The sequence below is a fragment of the Ascidia mentula genome, chromosome 1 (assembly GCF_947561715.1).
Source record: "Ascidia mentula chromosome 1, kaAscMent1.1, whole genome shotgun sequence".
Lineage (NCBI taxonomy): Eukaryota > Metazoa > Chordata > Ascidiacea > Phlebobranchia > Ascidiidae > Ascidia > Ascidia mentula.
In genome coordinates, this window is record NC_138566.1 from 11,777,222 (window position 1) to 11,792,509 (window position 15,288).

At 36.0% G+C, this 15,288-nt stretch overlaps 4 protein-coding genes across 7 annotated transcripts; 1 reads left to right on the forward strand and 3 right to left on the reverse strand.

Annotated features, from left to right (window-relative positions):
• Positions 1-7: 7 nt before the first annotated feature.
• LOC145910334 (uncharacterized) lies at positions 8-3,270 on the reverse strand. The gene is made up of 7 exons (XM_082997418.1): positions 3,129-3,270; positions 2,843-3,009; positions 2,699-2,750; positions 1,115-1,164; positions 934-1,049; positions 604-709; positions 8-476 (listed from the first exon to the last, which is right to left on the reverse strand). The coding sequence occupies exons 1-7, from the start codon at positions 3,235-3,237 to the stop codon at positions 399-401; spliced, it is 678 nt and encodes a 225-aa protein (XP_082853544.1). The 5' UTR covers positions 3,238-3,270; the 3' UTR covers positions 8-398.
• A 2,200-nt stretch (positions 3,271-5,470) lies between these two features.
• On the forward strand, positions 5,471-8,682 carry LOC145895254 (transmembrane protein 43-like). Of its 4 annotated transcripts, none has more exons than XM_082984045.1 (7): positions 5,471-6,088; positions 6,143-6,540; positions 6,618-6,746; positions 6,803-7,017; positions 7,082-7,343; positions 8,020-8,239; positions 8,331-8,682. In XM_082984045.1, exons 2-7 carry the CDS (start codon positions 6,409-6,411, stop codon positions 8,522-8,524), a joined length of 1,152 nt encoding a protein of 383 aa, XP_082840171.1. In that variant the 5' UTR covers positions 5,471-6,088; positions 6,143-6,408; the 3' UTR covers positions 8,525-8,682. The 4 variants fall into 4 exon arrangements, with proteins under 4 accessions (XP_082840171.1, XP_082840178.1, XP_082840163.1 ...); XM_082984052.1 differs by having other exon boundaries at positions 6,148-6,540; XM_082984037.1 differs by having other exon boundaries at positions 5,471-6,074.
• Positions 8,683-9,041: 359 nt separating this feature from the next.
• Positions 9,042-10,732, reverse strand: LOC145895924 (troponin C, body wall muscle-like). The gene is made up of 6 exons (XM_082984701.1): positions 10,625-10,732; positions 10,524-10,554; positions 9,961-10,107; positions 9,558-9,721; positions 9,304-9,403; positions 9,042-9,248 (listed from the first exon to the last, which is right to left on the reverse strand). The coding sequence occupies exons 1-6, from the start codon at positions 10,631-10,633 to the stop codon at positions 9,217-9,219; spliced, it is 483 nt and encodes a 160-aa protein (XP_082840827.1). The 5' UTR covers positions 10,634-10,732; the 3' UTR covers positions 9,042-9,216.
• Positions 10,733-12,162: 1,430 nt separating this feature from the next.
• Positions 12,163-13,964, reverse strand: LOC145917593 (uncharacterized). Its single transcript, XM_083002963.1, has 3 exons — positions 13,685-13,964; positions 13,130-13,229; positions 12,163-12,536 (listed from the first exon to the last, which is right to left on the reverse strand). The coding sequence occupies exons 1-3, from the start codon at positions 13,928-13,930 to the stop codon at positions 12,163-12,165; spliced, it is 720 nt and encodes a 239-aa protein (XP_082859089.1). The 5' UTR covers positions 13,931-13,964.
• Positions 13,965-15,288: the final 1,324 nt, after the last annotated feature.

Sequence of the window (15,288 nt, forward strand, 5' to 3'; positions counted from 1 at the left end):
GTTGCTAAGTTGTATTTATTTGCACAGTATGGAAGTCGTTAAGTCAAAAAAGAATGACTTCACAAGCATTCATCACATCATTTACAACAAAATAATACCAATAAACCAGATCGTAAGTGAGAAAAATGTTTGTTTTAGTGTTATTATTTCTATACAGAGTGAAATGTGGCAGTGATTTCAAAACAATGAAGCTGTAAAAAAATGAATAAAAGATTTTTAAAACTTGGGGTGTAGAATATATTGAAATTTGTTGATTGATAATGAAGAGGAAACTTTTGTTTCTCTCTGTATAAAAAATAGACCACTGTTTAGTTTAGAACTGTCAAATTTGAAAAGTTGCAGGCAGAACAGGTAATATGTTTACAAATAAAAACATCAACACCTGACTAAGAATAAAATCACTTTCCAAGTTCATCAGCAACACTTTGAAATGCAGCTGCTACTTTCCGTCTCATTTCTTCTGACATCTGACTTCCCTAAACACAACATTTCCATCAGTTGAATTCCCCACAACCAAATATTCGCACAAAGCTTTGAGAGATATCCCAAATAACACACACAAAAAAGTTAAAATAAACAATTTCTTTTGTAGTATAAACCTACTGTGAAGTGAACAGGACTTCCTTGGTCTGAAAATAGATTGAGCTGAATCGAAGATATGTCATCATCACTTCTGAGGGTTCTTGGTTTGTCAAGTAAATTGGGTCGTCTAAAAAAACATACTTTGTTATCTGAAAAATAAAATATTGCATACATGCACCGAGTTTGCTGAAAATGACCACATTGACAAACATTTGTGAATTAGTGGACATGTACAATTGGCATTATCAGCCACAGGGTGTGTGGGTGATGATACAAATAAAGATCTAATTCCTATGATGGCAACTAGAAAATTCTGAATAGGTTATGGAATATAATAAACATTTCACATACCTTCCATTAAGTGTAAGCATAGGGGTTCCTTCCACTACTTTAAAACTAAATGGTTTTGTCGATGATGGTGTTTGAAAAACAGATTTCTTTCGAGCAGAAACACTGGTTTTCCTTGTCTAAAAGTAGAGTTTGATTAGAAATAAACTCTAAGGAATCCAGTGTGAATTAAAACAAAATATACCTGTTTTGAAACCTTTTTTGTAGCTGTAGGTTTTCTTGCCGTTCGAGTAACTGTGTAAATATTTATATTTAGGAAAATCTTTACTTAAACCAATCATAAAAGTTATGACCAAGGTAGTCTCCCTGGATGTCAATTGTTTTGTGAACCGAAAACAGTTTTCCTATTACAACAGTAGAATTGGTGACGCCCATTCATGGCAAACAAAAACTACAAAGCATGGTGCCAGTGCCAAACAACATATTACAGTTCTGATCACATAGCTGGATGCACCATATGTCTATATTTTTGGGTTCTGGTAACATTTTTTTGTTTGGTGCAAACGAATGTGAAGAATAACATCATTTGACCATGTTAAGTCATAGTTTAAATATTCATAATTTTAAATCCTTCCAGACTTTAATTTATTCCACAACAAATAATAATATTCAGGAAAGGTTCCAGCGATAGTCATTAGAAAATGTCTCAATGGTGTTTTCATAAAATTGTTGGACACCTAGGTGGTTTTTAACCTTCCCTGGATACAGGCCGCATCTCTGTATTTCTATGGAAAAGACTTTCCCGGTTGGGAATTGCCCTTCTCGAACTCCTGCGTAACAGAGTAAAATTATGTGTAACAATGCAATGGGTCATGCATGGGCGCCAGTGTTTTGGTTGAATGAGCGCAGATGAACAGGCTGTTGCCAGGGCGATTTTCAGCGTGTTTGGGGCAGTTTTAGTTTTTTTTCAGGGTTATTAGTCAGGCAGTAAATTGGTAGAGGGTGCTGTTGTACATGTAGCTGAAAAACTACCCAAATATTGAGGTTGATTTTGTGAAAAAATGAATCACAGAAAGTATGTTCAATTTGTGATTTTCTGTCAGTGCGGACCCTTGGCAAGGAATTGTGGCCAAATTTATAATCGAAATAACTACTTAAACTGCTCCCCTGGGGGCATTTTGACCCTCTGTTGGCCATTATTTTGGTCAAAAAAGCAGAAAAAAGTGTAGGTTTGTTTTGTGAAAAAATGAATCACAGAAAGTTACCTCCATTTGCGATTAAGTGAAGCCACCAACCCTCCTCTACACAATTCATGAAGAATTAGATGTCTTGTAATTGTCTTGGGGCCCCACCGGGGCTGTTTGTACACCCTCTAGGACTGACAATTTAGCAGTTAGCCTTTGCAAAAACCCCCAATGTGCTGTCTTAATGCAGCTGCAATCAATTTTTTTTCTGTTCAGCAATAGTAGTTCCCCTTCATGAGTCATCAGACCCGGCAATTGTTTTTGGCAAACAAGAGAAACTGTAACCAGGTGCACAATAACAAATGACTTCTAAAACTCAATTTTGGGGATTTAATTGAGAGATGCGGCCTACAGCACAATCCTGTACATGTTAAAAAATTCTAACATATGGCAACCACAATATAGAGGTTTTGTAACCATAATATAGGTTTGTACAATATGATCTTTTTATTCAATAATCGCCTTGCATGCCAGAGGTTGCTGGCCCTACTCTAACAGCTTTGTTTTGCATATTGTTAGTTAAATAATATATATATAATATTAACATGCATTGATTTTCTTGATTGTATCATAGAACAGCTTACCTTTTGCTGGTTTAGTCATCTTTGCGGTTTCTTTGCTTTCAACTTCAATGTCCTAAATATTAAGTAAAAATTCTGTTGTTTATTCAGCCTACTTACATTGGTTAACAAAAAGTACAAAATAATAAAACATTAACATTGATTTACCTGCAGGAATGGCCCATTAACTTTTTGAAGGTAGGTTTCAACATACTCCTGCACAGTCATTTTTCTGACATGTTCTGGAATACCTAACAATGTTGTGTGCATTTTCTTCTTCATTGCATCAACAATTTTTTCTGAAGCTTGCTCATAACCTTCGATTTCGTTTGCAACTATACAACCAAAAAAATACAGATTGGAGTTTATAAGCGCAACATATAAACAGAAAATGGATTTTGGGTTAAAATTAGTATATATATTGCAAAAAATATAGCCAAACATATATATATACCTTGCAAATTGAAGCTGTTGATAAATCCATGCAACTTAATTGTTTTCTTTTCTTCTTCGCTGGCAGAAAGCCGTGAAGTTCGTTTTTTTATTGCCCGTTTTCTCGCCATTTATTACCTAGTAGTGGACAAAAACTACTTTCTGTGAGAAAAACATAAAAAGGCTTAAACTGTTGCCTTGATAATTTTTGAAAGACTGAAAATACTCTGTGTCACCTGAACAAGTGTCACAAAAAAAATGCAATTTATATAATTATGTACATTTAAGCAAATGCATGAAATAGTTCTGCATTATCTGATTACGGTAGTGGACATCCCTTATGTATTCCCAGCCTGTGAAGCGGCTGTAAATCAGCTGCTTTTTTTTAAATAAAACCATATAATTGCATGAAAAATTTAAAAAACATAGCCGGATACCATATACGTAGCCAAAAAGTTGTTTATATCAGATCTGACCTATGCTTTACTATGAGTTGAAAAATACATTTGGTATAGCTAAGACAGGTTTGAGGCCAGGGTAATGTAAGAAACCACACATGAAAACATTTTTGCTTATACCAAACTATTTATGACTATATGCTTGCTTGTGCACTGCTTTTATAAGAGACTGATAAGTCATAACCTTTTATAAGAGACTAGATCAGAGACTGACACGACAAACTGAAGAAATTCAAACTATTTATGTATTTTTCGAGGTTATGACTTATGTTCGCTGTTTTACTTTCAAGTAAGTTATCTAAAAGTACATTTTGGCAATAAAAGCTATGTAAATTGTAAATTCTGTTTTTATCAATTCCGGATAAATCGGGGGTATAGCCTTCTACAAGAAGAACTTGCAAAAATATTGCGAAACAAAAAAGTTTAAAACAACTTTTACTATTTTGAGCATATTGAAATGTTCACATCAATTGTTGTGCATTCTGGGCTATTAAATCTCCTGCAAAAACACATTAAAATGATTATGTCATGTGCATTTGCTGACAAGAACTACATGCTAAATTCACAGGACAGGGCATGTTTGTTGTTGGCATAAATTTGCAATAAAAATATTTGATTTTGTATCCACAACATACTGTGGGGATATTACATTGAGTGTGATTTAATCTTGACGAACTACGTCAATTGTCTTTTAGTATTAGTTACTTTCTTCAGCAGAAAGATTGCAAATTAACAAACAAGTCTGCAGTTATTTTAATGCTAAAGTAGAATAAAAACTTATAATACACCACTATTACCATGTAAAGAACTCCATGTATTAGAACAAAGAAAAATTATATGTTAAACACACATACATGCAGTAAATGGTAATTTGCTGTTGAGCATACTATGTTGTAGATACATACAAAGATGATTAGTATTTACATACAATGTGGTTATGAAAGCATATTAGACAAAACTCCAAACATTGTACTTTGTCAGTAATTTAACAACTCTGAATACAAGTATCTGTACTATTTACGTAACGAAAAGAGCACAAAGATGTAAATGCACAAACAAAGTTTATAACTTTTTTTTATTATTAGAGCATGACAAAGCATTTGACATAGTCTCCAGTGTTAGTTTCAACAAAGGGCACAATGATTTTTTCTTCGTAGCCTATAGCCTACATGAATTAGATCTTATAAATATGGCCTCTCCTCATGCATATATCAGTTGAACACTTTTGCAGTGGCTAAAGAACAGCAGTTGGCAACAAACATAGTTGGTAAGCATGGTTAATCTTTATCTAATCTTTCCAAGATCATTTAAAATTTAAATAATTTTTTTAATGAAGATGAATAATGTTAATTTTGTCCAGCTAGGTTTTGCAGCATAAATAAAATTGAGAACAAGGGTGGGTAACCAAATTTCCAACCAAAAACTGACATTTTTTATAAACTTTAGTGCACTAACTAACACTGTACTTTTTGTAAAACTAACTAACCTAACACTGTACTGGAAACACGAACGGCTTTCTTTGATACGTCTTTCGCAGCATCACCACAGCCACAGACGCATGCGACACAATATTTTATAACATTCAACAACAACAACTCGACAAGGCAACTTAAAGACCTACGTTTTGTATTTCTCCAAACATTCGCGCGCAAAATATAAAAAGTATCGAAGCCACGCAAAATATAATTTAAATAGTTTTGTGCTTTTAAAAGCTAAAATTTTAAATAGGTTTAAAAAAAAATTATTTTGGTGGTCAAAAAGTGCATTCTTGACCAATTTAACCATTTTCAACCATTATAAATATTCCTTATTCAGCATTTTTTTGCTTGATCACGCTTGTTGTTTACCCGTTGGAGTCTCATTTCGTTTTTCTACAAATTGTGTAGTGTTTTTGCGTTCATTCGCACCAGGGTTGCCATTTGGCCGTCTTTACGGCCAAATTCCAGAAATTTGGCCGTTTGAAAATCGGCCTGGCCGCGAAAAAATCGTTTGGCCGTAAGGCAGATATTTGGCCGAATTTGGCCGAATTTCACTTGGTACTATGTAAATCCACAAAAGGCATTGCTGGTTTCAGGTTATCAATAGATTTGTGGACGATTGTGTTGTCATAAATATGTCTCCGAAAAATTGTTACGTCATAAACTAATCTTGACTGAGTTGGTAAAGAATTATGCTGCAATCGTAATGTTTTAGCAACATAACCGGTTTTGAAACCACTGATAAGCATATAGATAACAGTGTTTTAAACATACAATTTACGAATTTATTTCCGGCTATATAGTCGTTCCTGTAGAAATCATCAAACTTTTACGTGATTTGGCCGAATTTTGGCCGTAAGAGAAAAAAAAATCAAAAAAGTTGATTTGGCCGAATTTTGGCCGTAAGAGAAAAAAAATTGGCCGTCAAGTGTTTTGACCATCTGGCAGCCCTGATTCGCACTTCACAGTGTGAATTTTACACAGGAGATGGCTTTGCAAATTGTTTTGGATGCTTTCGTCATGTCCATTTCTGTATGTTTAATCCGGTGACTCATCCCTAATAAAATAATGTAGCGACGTGCTTAAAAGATATTTTTTAGGTTAGACCGTCTATTTTGGACACGAATTCGCCATTATGATACCCGTTTTTATGTAAGTGCAACAGATCACACGATCTGTAATGGAAAAATAGTTCATCAAAATCTTTGAAGTAAGCTTGTGACTGTCCCAACAACAATGAGGAAAAAAACAAGGCACCAGTCACTATTTTGGAAGCCCTTAGTTTAATCTAATATGCAATTTATATTTAACTACACCTTACTTGTCATTGGTTTGTATTATTTAGTCTTTGCAATATACATAACAAATGGTTGAAACAAGGAGAGTAACGTGGACACGCAAACCTTCTTTCTTGGAGCGAGTTGGTGAAAGCATATCAGGAATTTTGTTTGGAATTGCAATGTTTTGTCTCTCGTTTGCTGTCTTGTATTACAATGAAGTGAGCAATATTTTGAATATATTTTCATGAAGTTTGTATTTTTTCTGGTCCAATTCACTAATTCAACTTTGATTAAGGGATCATCTGTCAATGTAAGACAAATGTTGGAGGAAGTAAAGCAACAGGTTGTTCCATTACAAGCAACCAAGGCACCATTGTTTAATGACCAACTGGTTTATTTTACTGGCTTCCTAGATACTGATCAGGTAGCAAAGTTTTAACTTTTCCTTATATTTGCAACAACCTAATCAACAAAGTTCAGAAAATTCTAGATGATGTCTATGGAATTTCATTTGGATGTGTTAAACTTAAACGTGTGGTAGAAATGTACCAGTGGGTTGAACACTCTGATGTGAGAGATGTGGATGAAGGCGATGAAGTTCGCCATGAGGTTACATATTATTACGAAACTGAATGGTCATCGTCACTCCAGAAAAGCCAAAGCTTTTCTGAGGAACTTGGTCATCGAAACCCCAAGTAAAGTAGCATTGTTTGTATCTTACATGGAGAATATAGGGATAAAGTTATGTTGTTGTTGCAGATCATTTTCATTCGAAAGTTATGATTACACAGCCAACATGGTATTAGTTAATGAATTTCAACTTTCAAATTTATTTGTTGAACAAATCAACTGGTTTGAACCGGTTGTTAGCCTTCCAATTCCTAGTGACACAAAAATAAAAAGATACAAACATCATTATTACCATGCCTCAGATCCAACACAACCTCAAGTAGGAGATTATAGAGTTTCATTTCAGTGTGCTGGTACCACACAATTAACTGAGCATGGTTTAGCAGATCAGGTTAGTTCTGTAAGACATTTGTGTATATAAAGTTATAATTCGGATTTAATCCGTATATTCCCACATTCCAGGTACAATTTGCTCGTTTTACTTATCGTATTCTGGATTTTTCTGCATCAACCGTGCATTCGGCCCACGGTTTTACTTTACCGGCGGTCGACTTCTTGCGTGGCGATATTCGTAGGCTAACGCAGTTTGAGTAATGCGGCTCCATAACATTGTGATTCTATCATCGAAACCACCCGATTGACAATGTAACCACCATTTTTTACTGCGAATATGACTTCCCTGTTAAATATTCTTGCTTTATCTTCTACACTTTAACGAGTACCGTGATTAATCGATGAGATAACGCATGTTGTTCTCATTTTCTTGGATATGCAAGTTTTTAAGATTTGAGCGATTTTGGCAACATACTACTACATAGACAACGCCATGCGCAAAAAATACGTCTTTGGAAAATGTGACATTTCGCTTAATCCGGATAAATTTTACTACATAACTAAATTATTTTGAAAAAAAGTTATCATAGTGCTGTTAATTGATATTTCTAAATCAAATCTCAATGTCTTGAAATATTTTGAATTTCACAAAAAATCTGGCCGTGTAATACCACAGTAAATGGGCTGCATTACTTCGCACCAAGATCAACATAACTTATAACCTGTTTATTTAGGTCAGTTTAATTGGGAAGTTTTTGAATGGAAATTTTGTCCCGCACATAACATCAAACCATTACTTCGTTGCCTTTCTCTACCGAGGAATCAAAACCCAAAATGAAATGTTGAGCATTCGTCAATCACACAACAACCTTACGACATGGCTTATTCGCTTTGGTGGATTTGTTATGATGTTTGTCGGTCTTAGTATTATGACACGGATAGTAGTGGTTTTAGGTGAGAAAAGTAAAATTACTTAAACGTGAAAAACTGCTATTTTTAATTTGCCTCATTATAGTTCCTAATATTAAACCCAATATTATTTCAGTTGATTGGATACCCATTGTAAGAGGCATTGTGTCAGCAAGTGTGACGATGTTTAACTTAACACTTGCCCTCTTTTTGTCACTGGTAACTATAGCAGTTTGTTGGGTAAGGTTTCATCCTTGGTTTGCTACAGCGATGATTGGTGCATCGTTAGTCCCGTGGTTCCTATCCTTACAAAGAGCTTCAACTTTATAGCCTGTGTTTAATTCATGTGCAATCTTTTGTACTCAATTCTACTGTTTAATAAACGTTTTCACCTTTGCATCAAGAACCAAACAAGTTGCAATCCTTGTGAAAATTTTTCCAAACTTCGATTGTTATAATAATAAACAGTTGTTTGTTTTATCATTGCACGCATGTCACTGCTGGCATGAGATTAAGTAATTGCCTGTCCAGACATATTAATACTTGCAATACAGGGAGGGAAACTACTAAATAACCGGAAGAAACGTGTTAGTTGTCGAAAATTTTGTTCTTTCAAATTGAATGCCCCGAATGATTTGTGAGGAATTTATCCCCATTTTGCAGTGCAGTTTTTAATTCTAGCGGAAAAATAAAATCAATCTAAAGCAAGACTCTCAGACCTCCAGGGCTACGAACACCATTTTAAGTCGTGTATGATAGCCTACTATAATAAGAAACTAAACTGTGTCCCTGCCTCTCTGTATATTACCCATGGGAAAAGACCAAGATGCAATCTGTTTCATCCATCCATAATTAGCTCGCGACGATGCGCGTTTATTCTTCGAAGCAGTGTGTCAGTGAACATGCGCCACTTTACAAAATGATTTCAACTTCGATACATTTGTGTTACGAATGAAAACAGTGGTTGCGGGTTGAACTTCTTCCGCTTTAGTTTTTCACTTTCATCGTACAAATGAAATTATTTACTGCACGTACTTCATCATGTTCAGCCATTCTGCAAAAGTGGAGTTCGTTTACCAACTGTTAGCAAAGCTAATATTTCTGCAAACCTTCGTAGTCCAACATCCCGTCTTGGTTTTTGTCACCATCGTTCATCATCTCATCAACTTCGTATTTCTCAATACATTCACCAGTGCCCTCCATTGCAATCTGCAATGAATCGTAATGGCATTGGATAATGTGATCACCAATCATTGTTACGCACGTTCAACACAGAACAATGAACACGTTTACTTATTTGTGAAATATTACCATTCATTGCAAATTCAAATGCAAGCTGGTTAACAAAAATATAGGGGTATACCTTGAGTTCATCCCAGTCGATAAAGCCGTCTCCGTTTAGGTCGAATAAACGGAAAGCCTCTGACAATTCTCCTTCGTCGCGCTCTGGGATTTTCGCTTCTTGATCGGCCTGCATTTGCCTGTACATCATTATACAAAACTCTTCGAAGTCGATCGTTCCGCTTCCTTTGTGTAACAACCAAAATCAAAAGGCTGTACAACTTACAAGAACGTTGTTACAACTTACAAACGGTTGTTAGTGAAACTTACAAAAAAGACGAGTGCATGCACATGCAAATATGTAGAAGGTCATTTTCCAAACAATAATGCATTTACCATATTTCCCTTTAAATCATTTAGATGAATTTAAACAGATGTGGGTGCTGAAATTTGTGATTTTTTTGGTGTGGCTGTTGATGACTGACCGTCAATATCAACTTCTTCAATCATTTCGCGCAAGTCGTTGTCGGTAGGAGTTTGACCCAACATTCTCATAACTTTACCAAGTTCCTTAGTGGTAATTGTACCATCCTCCGAGTCGGTGACAAAAATATCAAAAGCCGCCTTAAATTCTGCGTCACAAAATGCATGCAACCAATCCAATTGTATAGAAACAGGTTTCACGGGACATTTTCAAAAACCACAGCAACACTTAAACAGCCAAATCTTCGTGCTCCGCTTTGGCTTTTCCCTCCAACTCACCATCCATATCAACTTCCTCCACCATTTCTTTAAGTTCCTGATCGGAGGGGTTTTGCCCAAGAATTTTCATTACAGTCCCTAACTCTTTGGTGGTAATCGTGCCATCGTCAGAATCGGCAACGAAAACCTCAAACGCTGCCTTAAACTCTGTTTATAACGATTTACGTTAAATCAGCATTTCACTATGGGCTACATATATGATCCCTTATCGAGCGAGTTCTTCTCTTTGGGGTGGAAAATATTGTAGCAATTTTTTAGCCTAAATTTAAACAAAATTTTTACTCACCATTTTTTTGTTCTTCCGATAATTGTACCTCCTAAACAAATAAAAAGTAAAGGTTATCTTTTCACTTTCGAATCAAAGCGTTTTAAGTCAAGCAAACTTACCATTGACATGTTCTTTGCTTCGTGTCTATGCAGCGCGAAAAGAGTCGTTCAGTTCGTAGCGAAGGCGATCGTAAATGCGCGAGGTCCCAGAGCAGGAGAATGTCAGCGACAACTGGTGCTGATTACGAAGAACGCAAATGTGTCGATGACGTATGCGATAAGGTTAGTTGCTGCGTTTTCGCAATCCCTAAACAGCAGATTGTGACGCCTAGTTCCATACTTGCATGTTGCATAGTTACACATCAACTGCCTGTCGCATTAATCATATGGCGGCAATTAACAACAATTAAACGCGGTCAAACTGCACATTTGCAAATGAGGTTATGTTTTATTTACAGGAATACTTAAGTTAATCAAACATTCCAGATCTATATTTAAGTAAAGCTTATTCTGATGATTGTCGTTTAGTCTATAAACACCATGTAACGCAAAATTGCCAAACCACTAAAAAAACATTATGCTGCATATTTTTATCTTGGATAGAAATAAAGTAAATTTTCACAACATAGTTTCTTACATAAACAGGGATTTGAGTAAACAAGTGAGAGTGAGAGAACATTGCACGGTTGCATGAAATGCGCTACATCTGTAGAATGTCCAGTTTTGTGACAAATCTTGTATTGTGAGATAAAGTAACGAAGTGATTTGGTCTAAACATAATCATTTCACACCGTATAGATCATTTACATCTGGGGCGGCCACACGAATTGGACGACCCATGCATGATATTGTAAAGTTTTTATTTTCAATTTGTTTAATGTTTGAAATCATATTACATGAATGGAGTGATTTCTGGAATCAAATATAGTTTTGCAAAACGTTTTCCGCCATTTGATTAATGCGACAGGCAATTGATTTGTAACTATACAACATGCATAATATTTTGTCAACCTTCCTCCACGACATCAATAACTGTTAAGCCTACATACCCAATGAAAAACTGAAACAAGTTATTTTATTTCCATTTCGTAGCTTTTAGGGGTAAGAGAACTATTTCTATAGCCAGTATAAGTTTCAAATTAACGTGCCACATAGTAGGTTAGAAAACCGAAAATATGGTTGATAATGGTTTAAAAATTCGCCAATTATGCAGAATCTTCCATAATGCGTAGTTGTTGGTTACACACATTTGTGATGTGGTTACAACTTTCATTTCATCACAGTTTCTTTTAGCTTTATGCTAATGCGGCAGTGGCCGAAAGTTTAACGAACATATTCAACACTTTTTGCAATTACCAGATTGCAGCCCTGGAAACCTGTCAACTTTTATGAGAACCTACATTGGTCATCTCTGTCTTACAGCTTGTTGGATGTTAAAGTGTATTTCACGCCAAAGACCAGCAAGTTTGCATAACTTACGTCATGTAATAAGGCCTATTAGGACCTACATACCCCGTCACATCACAAAGCCTTTGGATCACAGTAGATCAGCCCAACTTTAGCCGTAGCTTAAACGTAAATAACAGGAACAATCAATTGACAGACTATTATGTAGACTTCGCAAAAAAGACTCATACAATATAGACACAATGTATTTTCTAACTTTCAGCACCGGGGTTTTGTTGAACGACATTGTTTCCCGTTGTATCACTATTGGGGGATGTTTGTGAATTTTCCCGAGACACAAGGAACGAAATTGTTTGAATTGTTGTTTCGAACGCTCGCGCAAGAGATCCGAACCGTCTTCCCTGGTGGTTGTTTTGTGCGTTTGCTGGAACACTACGCGTTGTCTGGGTGCGATATTCGGGCGGTGGGTCATCGTCATTTGGTTGGGCAGCATCATTACTGATTACAACGCACGAATAAACTGGTGGTGGTTGCTCTTCAGCGTCGTGCGACCAATAAACCGCGATTGTGTCCTCGATATTTTTCGGTTGCTCTTCGCTGATATTTGCAAACGTCCCCGCGCATTCTGATGAGAAAAACAGGCTGTAGGCAAACTTATCTTTTTGTGCAAAAGTTTTGACGGAAGTATCTGTTTCAAGAAACACCAAAAGTATGATTTATACCAGTGCTTTTAAACCTTTTTAAACTTGCGGATCTGTAACAATGTACACCAGTTCTACAGCCTGGTAATTTTGTGAATGTCTATACACTTAAATGCCATGAACAAAACAGATCGATAATAAAGAATATTTAACGACGCAAAAGTATGCATTTTGTATTTGAAAAAATATTTGTAATATTTTCTGTATTTAAAAAAAAAAAAAAACTGAAGTTGTCTCCAGCAACGTTTCCCGAACGCGGACAAGCGGAATATTTTGGAAGACTTGGGCGTCCCCAGAAAAAATGCAGGGGGGACTGGTATCGTGACATCGCAGTTCTGTTAGGGTCGTTTGGAAAACAATTCGTCTGCCAATGTAAATCATGTACACTCTCGCCGGTCCGGTGCATTATACCAATTCCTATTATTTTTGCGTTTCTTATGTTTCCAATTGTTTTTCTGTTTTCCCGGTAGTAGCAGTCGAGAAACCCAAGTTGTAACTGTATGTATTATCGTCATACCTCTAGTAACGGTTTGTGACGTCATATTGCATGACATTATGTCACCATAACTTGGTGGTTGTTCGTTTTCACCCCCTTGTCTTGTGTTCCATCTGGTTCTCTGAAAAAACATCTAGTCTTTGTTCATTGAAGTAAATTGTAAAACAAAACAAGATATTAAAATGCGATAAGGGTGACATATTTTCGGTTGGTCACGGTTCACTTGCTATCATATATCCCTACTGTAATGAGGTTGGCCCAGCGTGAAACCTGCTTTGTACAATGGGTGAAATTGCCAAACAGCGGGTTATTATTATTATACAAGCGGAATAGGTCGAATTTATTTTCAGTTGAAAGTGCTGTCACCAAAATGTTACACAAGGCATTTAAATTGATTTAAAATCGAAAATTTTAACAATCTAAAAACCATCAAAATATAAAATCTAAAACTTATTGAAAACACAAGACGCAGGAGGTGTTTGCTTTTGCATTAGATGTACTTGTAGCCAATGTTTTTAACATTCAATGCCGTCAAACCTAAAACAACACCGCTCTTATCAACCAAGTTTATCTCACCCTTCGTTCTTCGCTGTGGCGACGCTGCCTGCGTTTCTTGCACACTATGTAAGTCTTACAGCAGCACAAAAGCAGAGCAGTTACGATAGCAATCAAGAGTATCAAGAAAATACCAGCCGTTATGTTAAAGTCCATGCCCTCGGCGCCAGTACTGTTGTCTTGTCGGGCAGTTGTAACACTGACCGTGGTGTGGTTTGTTATTTGACCAGTTGAAACCGACGGTCCGACTGCACCGCGGGACACCATATCGTTTTGTCCAAATGCGGTCAAACTTGTATTTTTGAACTCCAGGAAAATACACAACACATCAACAATTCGGCAAGATGTCATTAGTTCTGATAAACACGTCATAAAAACCTTTTACCTACAAAATAGCATAACCAAATAAAAATCAAACTACTTACAATTACTAACTTATTTTTAACCACCGGATTGTAACTCTTTAAAACTGCGCGAAAAATTTTCATATAGCCAAGGTGATTGTTCACACTACGCACGACTGAAGACTGATGTGCGACAGTCATCGAATACTGTATATGCAACTTACAATGGCCCTTGGCTATATGCACACTTCTTTCGTGCAATGGTACATAAATGCAAACTAACCCAAACGAAACGATAATATTGAAATAGTTTGTGTCTGTAAAATACGTAAAAGAAACTTTTTTAGATAAGGATTATTAAAAAAAGTCGTACCAATTTAACCATCCTTTTAATATTAACCACCACTGCTTGCAAAACATTATTGTGATTCAAACCGTGTAGTAAATTTCCTATCAACATTCAAATAAGACCTAAACCTTTTCGAAAGACAAAAACAGCAACTGAATGAAACCGAAAAACAAAAACAAATGAAAACATCTGTCTATAACTCACATACAAGCCAGCGTCAAAACGTCCATTAAATATTTATAGAGCAGATTGCAGGCGCGACAAACTTGGTAACAGAAAGACAATTCTCTCGCATGTATCTCAACCATAAGTGGATAATTTGTTCGAATACGCAAAGCTTGTTATTGGCCCGATCATGTTGCCCTCATTAGAACAATAGAAAGTTACCACTTGTAAAAGCAATTTGCGTTTAGAAATGTGTTGACTGCAGATACGACCACATTTATACGTTGTATTGCCGTAAAGTGGTTAATTGCAAACGAGGTATGGTGCGACCAGGTCTTTATCGGTGTTTAATATTTATGAAAACGACAACACAATTTCGCCTGGTAGCATTGCCAATGCGTTTCAAAATATCATAACTATATTTGTGTAATATAACGGCACAACCGCTTTCAGTCAGTTCTCTTTTCTAGACTGGTCAAATCAGATTGTTTTGCAAAAAAGTTTGCCTTTCTCCAATATAGCCTAGTTGTAGCAGTTAGACCGGTTATTGCCGCAAGAATTCAAGGCCTGAGGTTACTGTTGCAAATGTCATGTCAAGAGTTTTGTGAAAATAATGTTGTTTTACAAAATTCCTTTCGACACTTTTACACGAATTTATGTCAAGTCATCGAAGGGAATTTTTGTATATTATATCTACGTGAGTGAAGAGGAACACTAACAAACACACGTTGAAGTTTCACAATCTTAACAACAACAAATTTTACAAG